Source organism: Rhinolophus hipposideros (assembly GCF_964194185.1).
Source record: "Rhinolophus hipposideros genome assembly, chromosome: 14".
Taxonomy (NCBI): domain Eukaryota; kingdom Metazoa; phylum Chordata; class Mammalia; order Chiroptera; family Rhinolophidae; genus Rhinolophus; species Rhinolophus hipposideros.
The window spans coordinates 15,164,289-15,180,788 of record NC_138060.1 but is presented as its reverse complement, the minus strand read 5'-3'; the positions used below and the strand labels follow the sequence as shown (position 1 = coordinate 15,180,788).

At 34.4% G+C, this 16,500-nt stretch overlaps 1 protein-coding gene across 5 annotated transcripts in view; it reads right to left on the bottom strand.

Annotated features, from left to right (window-relative positions):
• The window catches only part of CFAP20DC (CFAP20 domain containing), a 268,931-nt gene that overhangs the window by 75,870 nt on the left and 176,561 nt on the right, over nucleotides 1-16,500 (bottom strand). The window contains exons 10-13 of one of the 5 annotated variants that reach the window (XM_081072079.1): nucleotides 15,780-15,896; nucleotides 13,745-13,867; nucleotides 11,056-11,369; nucleotides 993-1,370 (exon numbers count right to left, since the gene is read on the bottom strand). In XM_081072079.1, the coding sequence (XP_080928205.1) occupies nucleotides 993-1,370; nucleotides 11,056-11,369; nucleotides 13,745-13,867; nucleotides 15,780-15,896 (932 nt within the window). The remainder of the gene's footprint in view (nucleotides 1-992; nucleotides 1,371-11,055; nucleotides 11,370-13,744; nucleotides 13,868-15,779; nucleotides 15,897-16,500) is intronic. The other 4 variants (XM_081072081.1, XM_081072080.1, XM_081072082.1 and 1 more) reach the window with 4 other exon arrangements.

Genomic DNA, 16,500 nt, shown 5'->3' with positions numbered 1-16,500 from the left:
CTAGGTTTAAGTTGTAACTGTCCAACTGTTCTCCTTGAATAAACTACATAACTGTTCTGAACTTTAGTTTCCTCATCTGAAAAACGGGGATGATGATAGTCTCCACCTCTCAAGGTCACCATGAGGATTACATGAAATACTTCATGGAAAAAGTCTTGGCATAATGACTGGCACATAGTAAATGTTTAAGAAATAATAGCTATTTCTATTTTGTTGATGATGATATATATGTCTATTACCTGTGGTAGGTAACAATTAATCCACTCTAAATTGTTTAGAACATAATTGAACCAAAGTTTTCCATTGTAACACATATAGAATACTTAGGACATGACAAATATAGAAAATCTTTAATGTTTTTAAAAAATGGAATGTAAGTGCCATTTGTTCTGCATAGCCTCTGGTTTCTAAGTGCAGCTATGGGGGAATTGAAGGAAGAAAAGTACTTACGCAGGAAGAAAAAAATCAATCTGATGGACATGAATATAGCCACCAAACTAGCCTAGGGATTTATTCAATGACACTGCTTTACTGTTAACCTTCACTCATATCATTTATTATTTGGGGGAACTGCTGCAAAGAGACCAGAAAGTGAATAGAATAATGATGTTTTTATGGCTCTTAATGTACATTGTTATTGAAAATCTGTCAATTTTACTGGCAAGCCTTTGGCTCAAAATAAGATCTTCATTTATAATTTGCAGGCAGTGATAACTAAAATAATGAGAAGTAACTGGGAAATAAAAAATAACTATTATGATAATTATCTTTCTCGTTAAAAACATGAGGCCTTCTATTATCGATGGGATGTGCAATATTCTTTAACAGCTGCTGCTACTGAGTGAAAACACATCTGAATAGGGAAGAAAATACATTACTGATTACCCCAATGATGAAAAATAGAGGCTGCTGGAAATGTGTGCAAAGCAGGGCAGAACACCACACAGCAGGATCTATTGCCCACATATGTAAACTAGAGGGAAACCACTTACAGACACTGCCGGCATCGGTTTCAACGTTTCCCCTGAGATTTCCTTTAGGGAGCTTTTGACTATTGAAGTTGGCACTTGATGGGCTGGTAGGTCCTTTGCTTTGATAATGGGATCTGGAGTTTGCCCAGAAGACTCACTCCTCCTTCCAGGGGGAGAAAGGCATGGTGTCGGCACCAAACTTGTTTGAAAGTTGTTTTTATCTATCTGCTTCGCCAAGGAATTCTGGCTTTCTCTTGCATCTGCTTCTGTGTAGGCACTTTCTAGGTATTCTTCGCTTGTCGGCTTTGCAGCCTTCCCCAGCGTACTCTCTAATCTTAACTGAGTTGGCTCAGAAGGACTAGTTGTTTGACCGGGAGAACCCCGGACACTGTGGTTACCCTACACAGGGAACAAAGGGAAAATCACTTTGAGCCAAAACGTGTGGTGATTGAATACAGTTTCTTAATAAATTCATATATTCTATGAATAAGCCAAAATACATACATATATACATATATTTTGGCTTATTCTTAATAAGTTCATATATTTTATGAATAAACCAAAATATATACATATATACATATATTTTGGTTTATTAGAAATAAAAATAGAAATATAAGTAACTAAAGACAGCAATGTAAAGGGATATAAATCAAGTGCTAAGTGCCCTGCTACGTCTAGTACCGCTGGTCTGGAAAGGTGTAGTTTTTACCACTGAGTAACAAGAGAGCATTTAAGAAATAGTAATTCAAATGTATTCATTCAAAGAATCTCTAAGAGTATTTATCGGAAGTTACGCAAAACATCTGAGAATTGTATACTTTTACTTCCTGATAAGCTAACTCCATGGGAAAAGAAAGAACTAGATCTTACAGTTTTCAGCTTATAGGGAAATGCTACTCTAAAAATAAGTGGTCCTGTCAAAGTATTTTTGCATATTATTATAGGGCAGTTTTGTTGTTCAAGAGTGCTGGATAATAAAACTTGTTTGGTGAAATATGCGTCTTACACGAAAATTTCAATTATAAAAAGTGTTTTTCCCACAAGATATAAACCTCATTAAACATAATTATTTGGAAAGCTGAATGTGGCAGCTAGAATTTTACAAGTGTATAGTTCTGGAATTGGCCCTAGGAAAGCAAGAGTTTAAATTTTTAAAATTTGAGAAAGGAGGAATTACAAACATAAAATCAATGGCCATGACAGTAAATAATGGAAACAAGAAATATAGTGCTATTTCAGTTGGTAGACTTTTCTGCTATAAAATAATAAATTTAAAGAAAAAACTAATATGATCATTGCTTGTATTTGCTATGGTAGATTTTTCCAATTTGTCTTATCTAGTTAAGTACATAATAAATAAATGGATATTAAAATGATAAACTAAGAACAAAAATATCAATAAAGACAGTAGATTTTAAAGACATTATTTGATGTCTGATAAGGTATATTTTACATTCAGTATCAGTAGCTATTCCCCTACCCTTCTATTTATAGCCGCATAGAATCAAATATCCAGTTATTCCCAAAGTTTGGCGTTTTTAAACAAAATATTTGAGTGTCTGATTAAACTATTCAGTTTCTTCCTGAATGTTTGGCCATCATACACACTAACCACACAGATCACGGCCTAAGGTGAAATTTCCCTTTTGGTAGAGATGAAGTATATGTGAAGGTAAAAAGAGAGCCTATTCAAGGTTGGGCACAGGATGAGAAGAATTTATCAAACCTTTTTTTTTTTTGAATGAAATCTATTTATAATAAAATAAACAAATATAATTTAAAAAGTTTTGATATAAACAAAAATCATGAGTTTTTCAGCATATCAAAAATTGTTTTCCATTTTATACGTGTATCTCACATTAAGATGACAACAAAAGTACATTATTGTCCAAGATTGCTACAAAGGACAAAATAACTGTGATACTTATCCTGATTTCAGGATATCACTCTCTTCTCCCTCCTTCCCTTCAGTCTTTCTTTAAAAATTTTTTTTTTCATTTTTCAATTACAGTTGACATTTAATATTATATTAGTTTCAGGTGTACAGCATAGTGGTTAGACATTTATATACCTTACAAAGTGATCCCCCCCAAAAGCCTAGAACCTCCCCCCAACACCATAGTTTTTACAATATTATTGACTATATCTCCTATACTGTACTTTACACTGCAGTGACTATTTTGTAACTACCAACTTCTACTTCTTAATCTTTTGATCTTTTGCACCCAGCCCCCTCCCCACCACCTGGCAACTGTCAAAATATTCTCTGCATCTATGTGTTTGTTTCTGTTTTGTTTGTTCATGTATTTTGTTTTTAAGATGTTATGTTAAGTGACAGCGTATGGTATTTGTTTTTCTCAGTCTGACTTACTTCACTTAGCATAATATCCTTTAGGTCCATCCATGTTGTCGCAAATGTTAAGATTTCATTACTTTTTATGGCTGAGTAATAGTCCATTGCATATATGTACCACATCTTCTCAAACCTTTAACTGGAAGGAATCTATCCATCTGTGTGTCTATCTATCATTGTTCTGCTTCTCTTTCTTTCTTCATCACCATGGGCTAAGTATTGCTCCAGGAACTGCAGATGCTGGGAATATAATGGCAGATCAGAACTGAATCCTGGCCATCCAGGGGCTTTTTCCCAAAGGGCAATGAGGAATCATAGAATGATATGACGCAGGGGAATGCCACAAGGTATAAAACAGGAGGCATGGGTTTGTGTGAATATTGTTTGTGGGGTGTCTAGAGTGTTTATGGAGACAGTACAAAGGGAGGTCAATTACGAGACGATTAAATTGTTTGAATTAGAAATGCTGAGGTGGCTGTGGTGGTGATGATGGATAGGCTGGGCTGACTTGAGAGCTCTGTAGAAGGCAGAGCATGCTGGACTTAGTGACTCTGGAAAGCTCTTACATGGAGCTGTCATGATCCTGTTATGAAGCTCTTCCCTGATCCTGTCATGTTATAACTTTCCCTACTAGTAGGAAGTAGATGGTATTAGTAGACAACAGGGCTCTCAAGAAAGGTACCCTCAGGTCTTATAAACTCTCTTAAGACATAACTTGCCTATCTGTAATAAAGAATGAAAATTGCAGAGTATCTCACGATCTTTTATGAACATTTCTTCTTGGTACTTATTCTGGGCCTAATTTTGTCTATGTTGGCCTGATCTCCTGATACATATATTTCTTAATAAATGATGGTGAAACTATTTTTTCAGAATCTCAGATAGGGTAAAATTGGTGAGGGGTGTCAATCCCTGGGCCCTTACTTTATGTCTAAAGACTGCTCAGAATATTTCTGCACTTGCAACAGTACTGCAGGCATTGGGCAATCCTCTCTGCTGTACACCACTTACTGGATGAGCTTGTCCTTCACTATCATTCTTGGAATCCTGAAAATACTCAGATGGTTGAAGAACCCTGCCTTCAGGCAGAAAACTGGAAAGAGTTCCAGAGACCTGAAAAATGCCTGTTGTCCTAAATTACTAGGGAATGGAATGGTGATGTTTGCAATTTTTATTGCATAAAGACAAAACAAGAATAAAAGTTTCGTCTTGTTTAGAGAAGGTAAACAGAGAATATAAACATCGCCCCCCAAGCCTTAGTTCTGAGAAGCTACTGATAGAAGTGGATTTTTTTTTTTTAATTGAGTCTGGCTGTTAGTGGACTATCTTTTGCAACTTTTTATTTTTAATTCAAGTTTAATTTCCTATAATTGTTATACACAATTGGCAGTGGGATTTCTGTGACCAAAAGACCCTCTACATACTCATTTCCATCATATTTTCACAATAAAAAAAATAAAAGACATATACTGTGGGTTTAAAACAGATTGGTCCTAAAAGTAGGCCAGTTAAGTGGAAAAGGTATAATTTATGATTCTTTAGGCCCAAATCTCTGGATCATTCTGGGATTCCATTTTGTGTATGACATAGGCATAAATTAAGAGCTTTTGCAATAAACATTAGTTCAATAAATAGCTATCAAGTTCCTGTTACGTGTAAAGCATTTTCTAGGCACTATGTAACATACACAGGTAAGAATGTGGACACTGCCCTCAAGAGGTATAAAGTCTAATACTAGCGGAGAGATAAATTATTGCAAAGGTAATCATTTTGTAAGGTAAAAGGTAGTAAATGCCATTTTAAAAGTTTCAGATGCACTATTATGAGAGGAACGCATGGAAAACCAGATGTTTGCTACATCATTTAAAAATACTTTAAAAATCAACTCATTTGATAGGAAGTCTATTTTTTCCACCTGTGTCACTGGGTCAGAGTACAGCCTTTTCTTCCTTCCAGTGGTTCACTCAGGGGTAAAATATATATTTTTTCACTTGACATGAGCAGTGATTATTTATACAGAAATATTCATGAGTATGTATATGAACATTCATCACACATTTTTCCTAATGTGATAGGCCAAGATGTGGAGGTGGGCCAAGAAGTGGACAGATTTAGCTATGTTCCCTGGTGAGTATTCTCTGGGTTGTATTGCATTTCCACAGTAATATGCATCCATGCTATTTTAAATATATGGAAAACACAAATAACTAAAGAATCTGGAGAAGGTATAAAAGTCTTGCTTATTTTGGCTGCCCCAGAACCACTAAATCTGGTTTATCCCATATTCTGAAAGGAGAATTAGGATAAATGAGAAAGGCAAGATGATATATGAGACTAATATTTTGATTTGAGTTGGGTCAGCTCTCTCCTTTAGAAAGGAAATAAATGTAGAATAAAAAATAGTATAGTATTTCCTAGGAGGGTACACTGGCAAAACCCTATTCCTTTCTTTAGTAATGCTTTTGCTTTCCTAAAATAGATGATACAGGTATGGATGGTGTTGATTGATCTCTCGTATGTAATTCATTTGGGCTCAACATGTTTTGGGATTAATTTTTTCTATGTAACATACATTTGTCATATGCATAAGAAGTTAGCTTACTATGATCTGATTGGAAAAACAATCACTCTTTTCCCTTTGGTTTATGGCTTAGCTACTGAAAACCCGGTACAGCAATTGCATATAATTGTTCAGAGGAGTAAAGAAATGGTCAAGCTACTTTTGCATTCCAATCATCTGTTCATCTGTTTCTCAGAAGAACAAATACAAAATACTTTTGATTTAACTTAATATATTTTGTTAAAAGTACCAAATCTCTTGAACTGACTGTCTTCTGGGTGGAGAAACATTTGTTTGTTAAATATTCCATCGAACCCCAGTGCCGGGACCATCAATAGAGTCGTCTGATTAACTGCAGCACAGCATATGTATACTGAAGGTGGGGATAATTTCCCCAAGGAACCAGCACCTCGTCTGCTCAACTAATCTCTTAAAAGGACATGCAGATTGGCATTTGGACAATAAGTTCTGGATGCACAAAATGGATTGCTCTTGCTGAGCTGTAATTTTAAAAAAGATAATTTTAATGACTCTTGAGGGCCATCTACTTGGAACAGATGGGACCCAGGCTCTTTGTATCACAACTTTAATGTTGAGTGAGTCAGGATAGAATCCTGTTTTAGCCTTTGTAGCAGTGGATGATCATAGTTATTTCTATTTCAATTGATTTTTAAATTCAGCTCACTGTGAATAATGTCTTACATAACATTCTTAAAAGTTCTGTAACAAAAACATCTGCGATACTCCAAACACACTTTGATGGCAGTTTTGAATTTGTAATTCTGATCCAGTCAGCAGGGGTTTTCACTTTTGTCCAATGTTTTGGTGACTAAATATGTGAGCTGACAGTATCTTTTAGTTGGACTAGCAGACAACAGAGATGATACAGGTATATATTTCCAATGTCAACCAAAGAGCACAATTATTTGCAGAAATATAGCTAAAGTCATAAGAGAATGAAAAAATCATTTCTTCTTTGATGATAATTAGATAGACCATTCAAATGTATCTTAAATGTCTTCACTAACAACCATCCCCAACATGTATTTCTACTTCTACCTCGTGAATTTTATAGGAAACTATGAAAGCAATACAGTTTTCTCCGGGTGGCAAAGATAATCGATACTGGTGTCTTAGTTTACATTTTACTAGTTTATAAGCAAATAAGATGAAAGGAAGATGTGACTTTCTAACAGGTCACTAACCTGCAGCATGCTTGGTATTAAAAGGGGTTGGGCAAATTTCTTTTGTAAACATCTTTACCTGTAGCCAATGATGCTTCACAGACAAATCATAGAGGAAGTTACAGGGATTACATGGGACGGGCAAACATCATATAACTATTTGGGGAAAATGATGCGACTACTTTAATGGTTCAAGACAAAAACATATATTTCTATAAGTTAGACTTCATGCTCTTTTAACTGATGACACTTTAAAGACTTCTTGTGAAAACTCCTATCCATATCAAAAATTATCTGCAAGATGTTTATCTTTTAGCAAAAGTTGTAGAATGTTATTCTAAGCAGACAAGAGTTTTATAATTGTCTTTACCTGCCTATAATAATGAAGAGCCAAGTTACAGGAACCAAGGGACCTGAGCCTTTTTCAAAAAAGAACAGAGCTTCAGAAGATAACAATAAAAACATGTAGATGTGAACAGCCCAAAAGAATTACACAGAATAACATTAAAGGTGCCTGGTAGGTTTAGATAGTGTGTCATGTTGTAATTCATAATACACAGGAATAAAAATGCAAGGCGATATATTAAAAATAAAGTCCTTCCATATTTTTTCCAACACATAAAATGTGCTAAAAAACACCTTGAGAGCAACAATACCGGGAAAGCTGAGAGAAAGGACTAAAATGATCCTTTTAATCTGTTGTTTGTCATTTGTCCTTTAGGCTTCCACAGAGTTAGATGGAGAGAGAATCTGGAAGCTTCCCAGCTAACTTGAATACTATAGGTAGTCAGTCCACATAATTCATATCCAAATATGGATATTTTTGGTTCAAATGTTCCAATTTGGACTGTTACATAAGACAGATTATCTGTCTTTGCAAAAATCTCCTTTAATATATGATCCACAATCAGAGTTTTGGGAAAAAAATGACAGTATTGCTAAATGAAAAATTAAATTAGGAGAATAATAAAATATTAATATAAAGCTAATTATTTCAAGTTGCAAACCAGATGTATATACTAGAAGCCACATTGAGAATAATGGCATAAGATACAAAACAGAGAAAACAGTAACATGCTTTTCTTTCAGATGCTGCAATAGTATGAAACATGCTGTGTTAATAGCTTTCCTAAGATAATTCATTTTACATGGCATCCTTGATTTTATAGCTCTCCACAAAATATAGTTCCATACTGTGCTTTTCAAATAAAATGTACAACTTCAAAATTAATTATCAGGACTATTAGTATATATGCCTGCCTAAGGAATAAAATATATAGTAAAGCAAAGACTAAGACAAGAGCATATACAAAAAAAATTTATACTTTTGAGGCTCTCACACTAATGAAGATCTCAGATGTGAATTAATTATTAGCAATTTAAATTACAAAGACAATGTATCACTTAAAGCTTATTTTAATTAGCCTTTATTACAAAATGTGCTTTTCCTTTATCATAGTAACATGATTTAATTTTTCCTAGTTTATATGCTACTGAATACATCTAATTTCCCTTTAAAAATACTCAATGGTCTAAAATCAAATCAAGCCTTTTAACTACAAGTTTCAAACTTCAAGCTTAATAAGTCATGTAATTATTACTCATTCGTCCATCATTATGTATAACATGACATTATGTTTTCCTTAAACATTGTATGTTACTCTAAGGATATAACACTCTAAAATAATGCAACTAATAGTAAGGATGCCTTAAACAACTAAACTGATTTTTCATCAAAGACAATATAATATGTAAATAAGCATGTTAAATGTGTAATCCAACTTCCCACTGACTTATACAGAGGGTGCCAAAAAAAGGCATAGACATTTTAAGGAAGGAAAAAGCTGTATTAAAATTGTAATTATACATACCAATAACAAGTCACATGTATACATTTTTTGGCATCCCTGGTATAATTAATAAATGGGAGAAGTAATAATTAATATAGGAAAAGAATTTACAATCCCCTGCAAACAAACCAATTTGATAAAGAAATGATTGTTATAAATTCTAGAACTTGTTTATATAGCCCTGCATTTTTGTTGGTTGTATTTTTGTGTTTCTGTTTGTATCTTGCTTTTGTCTCTAACTGCAAACCCCAGAGCTTGCATAACATGGTGAAGCTTCTGCCTCTTTCTCTGGCAGCCCCTCTTAGCAGGCTCCAGCTAAAAGTAGGCTAGGGCAGGTGTTAGCAATGAGATGGTCCCACTACAGACCCTAGCCATATGCTACTGATCATTCTGATGGTCGTGGCATAGGGGTCAACCAGATAGCTATGCCAGTCAGAGCTTGGGTAACGTGATAAATTTATTTTTAATTTTATGTAGTTGATATTAAGTATACGGCTGCATAATAAACGTTGAAGGATACCAGAGATAGAGTAGCTAGTAGCAAAATAAAGCTCATAAAGTAATAACAAATTAAAATATTCAGAACTAGTATTCTTCATTTTTCCCATGAAGCTCTATTGCGTCTTCTCAAGGTTTATTCTTTGTATAGATGGAAATGGTAAGTTCCTCACATGGTGTTATTTAAGGCCAGTTTCCCCATAATAGTTCCCTGAAAGTTTTTCAGAGAACTACCATTTCCCACTAGCCGTGAAATTTCTACCATCACAGTAATTCTTTTGGGTTAGGTAAAAAACATGGTACTGTATGCATGGGAAGAGAATGGGACTATCCCACTAACGAAATGTTATGAGTGAATTTGTCATATTAGCCAATTAATACTGTGGAAGAACTGACAGCTGGGATGGGAACAATATTAGATACAAACATCCATTTTATAGTTTTATAGCTTAAGATTATTCCGGGTGAAAGGAACAAAGATGTCCACAGCAACATTTAAAATGCTGGTATCAAATGTACTATTTATGCACAGAGGGGTCTGTAGTAGGTTTATGTTTGGTAGGACTCATAGTTTCATCACACTCAGAAGCAAGGATATTATGATAAAAGGATTTCCCCAATTACTTTGCTACAGAAACTCATTAAAAGTTGCAAGAGACCATAATCATGGCCTGAACAATCTGACCATATTCTCAATTGACTCGAAGGTAGGAGTTATGAATTCGATCTACATCCCACTGTCCAAAGGGGTGATTCTTCATCAGTTATAACTATTAGAACAAAGTTTTGTAAGCATACACAACAAATTTTTCTAATTATTTGTATTATTTCTACACTGAAATGATTTGTATAATTTTGTTAAACCATAATTAAAGCCTGCTTTTAAAATAGTTACTTTTTTCTAGAAAATATTAATGCCTGTCATTAAAGAATAAAGCTAAAGAAATTTCACAAATACATTCATTTTATATGGGGAAGAGTTATAATGTATGAAGTACTAAATAAATGTTTTGCAACTATATTCCAGTTTGTTTTTTAAAAACTTTATGAATTTGTAAGATATAAATATATCTTATTCTATTATAATTGTAAACAAAAAACCTCCTGTAAGGCAAGTCCCAGAACTAATCCATGATTCATTATCTAAACTTTAATTGTCACAACGCTTGAAATTCTGGGACCATATGGAAAATAATGAGTCCTAATAGGTCTAAGGTGAAAAGATGACAGGGGAGTAAGGAAGCCAGAAAACCATCAATTCAGAATGCTTAGCAACTGCAACCCCATTTCCCCAGAGATCCAGAACAAGATGTTCTCAATGTTTTACTGGTTTTTGCTATCATAAAACTAAACTGCATGTTATTTCTCATCCTATGAAACAAAGATTAACATGAAAAGATTAAAAACAAACCCAAAACCAATTTCTATAATTAAAAATGAAATGGGCTGACTGTTAATAAAAAAAGATAGCAATTGGGAGTTACCATAACAACCCCAGGCAACTGTTGACTGACATTGCAATCTGCTGCATTTTTATAAATAGCAGTTGATTTCCTCCTTTCAACTAGTTTTGGTACTTATTGGAGCTAATGGAACAACTGTGCTTTAAAACTATTTCACCCATCAAGCAGTGTACCTCTTCGCTGCTGTCACTGTTGTAACAATCATCCTCCAACTGGGTCACACTGGTATCCTCTTTTAGATCCAAAACAAACGGACACCCCTCTGGGGACATATTCTGAATCTTCCCATGAGGCGCTGATCGTGGTCTTGATGAAAAAGTGAAAATGTCCTTCGGGACAAGCTGGGTTTCCTCTGCCTGTTGGTCATGTTCATTGCTGGCTTCTAGCCACAGCTGTGAAGTGTGGCAGGAGTCATTCAGAAGTAAAGACTGTCTGCTGGACGCCAAATGGGGAATGTGAACATGATTTTCGGGAAATATCCATTCATCTGACATTTGGGAAAGATGATAAAAATTAGAGTAGTGTTCCGTAAGTGTTAGTTTTGACAGGTAGATTAAAATTTCTTGTTGTTGAAACAGAGATTTACTAAATAATGCTAAAGCCAAGGAACAATTTATCCACCACCTTGTCACCTGCCAAACATTTAACCCATAGACCGGTGCCTATACGACCGATGTCATAGCTATGGACAACTCATGTGAATTTCCTCACCACATGGCCCGGAAATTTCTAAGTCGGTAATAATTATCACCTGTCTTGCAGTAAGTTCTTTATAGCACAGCCGCATTAATTTGACATTTCAGAGGGGAAAACCTTCCAAATTTAAAAGGGTCTGACTAACAAGTATCTTTCTTTAACTGCAGGAGGAGAGAGTACTTAATACACTTCTTTAAACAAAGTATCTGGGCATTGTTCAGAGTATAAATCACCTGAAGGAGGAGAGGAAACCATGAAAAGGTTGACAACCTTTTCTGTCCATTCTGATAAAAACAGGACAATTCACAGACTAAACTGAGTAGACTTTTCAAGTAGTAGTATATCCAGAGAAGTATTTGTTAATGTGACTGGTAAATTCTGCGAGTGAAAAAGACCTTTATGTTTAATTTTAGGAGCGAATGCTTTGATATGAAAATATTTTTGCACAGCATTATTTGTTTTCTTTAAAATTACTGTATGCTACCACTGAGATACAATTTTATAAAAACTTTAAAAAATTAGAATCTTCTACTCAACATTGAGATAGAGTTTATAACTTTACAATCCAGGCTAACCAGAAATGGCAAATCTGTATAATGAAAACTGTTTAAAACATGGTTACTTTCTTCTTCAGAATGACAGCGGAAAAAAGTTGAGCATTTTCTCAACGTAGTCTATTTTTCTTGAAATTTAGTTTTTGCTGCATTATGTCAATGGTGAAAATCTTACAAGAATCTGTTCTGCAGAACCACAATGTGGACCTGGTAATTTTACCTCTGACTCTTGAATCCTACCATATTTATCATCACAAGAAAAGTATCCAAGAGATATCCAAGATTTGCTAACTTGACTCTAAAACATATACTACAAAAGCATAAGCATCAAGCAAACAAAAAGACCTTTGATGAAAATAACATTGATCGCATAAATAAGATTGTATTCATCACAATTGTATTCATCTGTTTCTTAACCTAAGAGTATCATTATGTAACATAACTTACCTATAAAAAGGGCAAAAATGTACATTTCTTCAAGAAAATCTCTTGGGGACAAGGCTTTCATAATTTCAGGGACAGAGTCTGTAGGTAAATGGCCAATGGCAGGCTGAATCTACTTCACCTGACCACCTTCCCAGGGAATGTGGAGGGACCTGAGTCAGTGTAGCTGGGGCAGGCGATATTTATAGATTCACTGGGCTGTCCTCTTTTGGAGAGCACACCCTTTTGCATTGTGCTAAGCACATAGCAGGTGCTTTGTAAACAAAGTAGGTGCTTTAATAGAGGTTAAAAAAGATTACAAAAGCATTATGTTGCATTGTGTTCATGGATGTGTAAAAAAAAAATTGGAGAAAAGATACCGGTATCTTCATTATGCAATTAAACAACATGTATGACCTTTTGTCAAACATATTATTAAGTGTCAAAAAGGCAAAGTAAAAGGAGTGTTTTTATACCAAATGAACTAATTATCTCACTACCACATGCTTTTTTGGAATTTGTAGTTTTACCTCAAAAATTTCCATATCAATTGTAATGAATAATTTGGTGTGTTTTCTTAGGAAAATATGTAAATTACTGTGTAATCACAATATTGCAGCAAACAAGATAAATGCAAGAATGATCACCTAAACATCTAATTAGTTTTCCTACACAGTCAGATTTATGCTAGAGACACTAATTGTGCCTACCATTTTAATGAAGGTTTCAACATTGCATAAATAAGACTGACAAACTACAAACAATTTTAATTTATTTTCCTTTTTTCCTTGCTCTAAAACAATCTGCCTTTGTAAAAGTACTAACACCTGCGAGGCAAGATATGTTTCTGGGCTCACTGCTCTACAATCCAATCATCTCCATTATAAAGAGGACTGGAGAAATGCAACAAGAGATAATCTTTGGGGACGGTGACAATGTCACATGAAAACTTCAAAGTTTAAAAGTTTCATTCTGAATAGGACAATTGGTGCATTAAAATGTGAAAATAAAAATTCTTTTTCATCCACGCAAGTATGACATAAAATTGAGGTTAAAAGGAGATTTACAAAAAACGACAGATTGTAGCAAATGACTGCATCACGACTTTTCAAAGTGACGGGGTTTGAAGTAATTGACAGGTTTATACCTTATTAGTAATGAACAATTGTGGCGTAATAAACATGCAAACCTGCTTGATCAGAGGACTGGGGTGCTGGACTGCTGGAGTTCAATGTCCCTGCTCTTTGCTGGGACCCAGTGGTGAGAGCATTTGTTACTTTATCTTCATTCCTGTGATTTCCTGAAGAACTGCCTTTATCAGAATAAATATTTTCCACTATATTACTTTTTTGATATTTATAAAAATTAATTTCTTTACCATTTTTATTATTAGTTTCAGGTGTATAAAACAATACAATGATTAGACATTATGTTATCAAAGTGGTAACCCCCTTCCCAGTCTACTACCCCTCTGCCATCGTATTTAGCTGTTACTATACCACTGACTCTATTCCCTGTGCTGTACTTTATATTGTGACCACACACACACACACACACACACACACACACACACACACACACGATGCCAAAAAATGTATACACATTTTAAGAAAGGATAAAACTATTAAAATTGTAATACTCAATATATACCAACAACAAAAGATGAATACATGTCCCGTTTGACTTTCTGCAATGACAAGAGATGCTCAAAGTGGTTACCATCAGCGTCCAGACACTTCTGATGACGGCGAACTACTGCTTGAGCAACATTGACAAAAGTGTCCACTTGTATATATTGTTTTGGTACCCCTGGTATATATATTTAATTATAGTTGACATTCAATATTGTTCTATCTACATCAGTTTCAGGTGTACAGTGTAGTGGTCAGGCATCTACACAGTCTACGAAGTGATACCCCTGGTAAGTCCAGTACCCATCTGGCACCCTACATGATCTTTACAACATGACTGATTATGTTCCCCATACTGTATTTCACATCCCCGTGACTATTTGGTGACTACCAATTTGTACTTCCTAATCCCTTCACCTTCTCCCCCATCCCCTAACCTCCTCCCATCTAGCAGCCATCAATTTTTTTCTGTATCTCTGAATCTATTGCTGTTTATAAAAATTAATTTTTGAAGAACGGTATTAATTTGGTATATTTTTCTATATGATTATTGTAAAGCAAGTCAGAAGTGACACTATAAATTATATACAGTTTTTTTTTTTTCAGTAGACTGCTTTAAGAACTCAGCTGCATTTTTGCAGACGTTCATCTTAAAATTCCTGGATATTTGCATGGGGACATTTTAGATTTAAGTTTTACAATATGTGATAAAAGGAATTCCAAAACCCATATCATTTTCAAAGGGTCTTATATTTTGTTCTTTTGTTCCCCATAAAATGGAGTGTGTTTTCTTTAAATTACAATTCTTACTGAACTCGACTTTTTTAAACCAAGCTCTTTCCATCAGCACCCTAAGAAAATGAGCACAGGCATTATAGCAGAATTAATTTTTCTATCCACTATTTTATGAAAATAACATGAAACACAGCAAGCTGAATTTTGGCCTACCCAAGAAGCCTACATTTTTGAGAAATTATGCTAACAGATGTGTACATGGTATATTTTGGTCTTCATTTGGGATAGACTAATGCTTGTATATACAAATCTATACAAACATGCCTCAAATCCATTACTTAAAAGAATACCTTAACAGCCACCTTTATTTGTCTCATACTTTACTGGTTGCAAAGAGTTGAAATTTTAACCTATATTATATCTGATGGCAAGGAGTCCAAAGGGAGAGACAGCAAATACAAAAACAATCTAAAAAGGGCCCAATTTAAAAAGAAGAAATATAAATGAAACATGAAAAATTATGAGTCATATTCAATTTTAGTAAAGTCTGCAGGCAGGAACTTGCTTTATCAAATTTGGGCCATTTTAAAAAAAACAATAAGCTTATTTGGCCTTTGAGAGTAGAAGTCGGGAGTCCTTTATTTCTGCAGTACTGTCTATTTAATCCAGCATATCTCTGTTAGAGCTCTAAAGCAGTTTTTTTTTGCAGAAAATTTGATTTCCATAATCCCTGTAGAACAGACATTTATATTTTAAATGAATTGGTTCATAATCCTTTGAAATTTACAACCTGCAGAGAGAGATTCCATTGCTCTGAATAATATACAGATATAAGATAGTATTGAATCAGGGCCATACCGCTGGGTGTCTCTGTCCTTTCTCTGCTGGTGCTTTTTAACCGTAATCTTCTCCTGTTATTCTTCTTATCTGCTGATGTTTCTTGAGGGGGATGTGGCTGCATAATATGCAGATTGGCTGGTACATTTTCGTATCAAAGAACAAAAAGCCAGAACAGAAAGTACTATATGGTTTGAAATAACTCAGTAAATACAATTATAGCTATAATGAGAACATTCATGTATCATTGTGACATTATGTAAAGCTGTTATCAAAAACTTATTCCTTCACAGAAAGTAGGTGTTTACTCCTCTTCCAATATTAGGATTATATCAGGCTTTCGAAATTACTAATGCATTTCATTCACGTACTATAACCTTACAGAGAGCTACAAGTAATTTGATTAATGTTAATCATGCAACATGCTATATTAACAATACAAAAAATGAAATTGACAGCCAATACAAAGAATTCATTTCTTCCTTTAAAAGAGGAAGCGAAATTAAGTATAATGCAACAAGAATTTAGATGGTATTTCCAAAAGAACCCTAGAAAACGCATAAAAGAAGAATTCTTAAGTATAATTTAATACTATAATAACAATAATATTCATAGCAGTACTTAATATTTACTGAATGCCTAATTTCTTGGCACAGTATGAGGTGCTTGACTGATTTTTTTTCTCACTGAATCGTCACAATGACTATTTGAAGCAGTTGTTATTTATGACTACTGTTAGTCT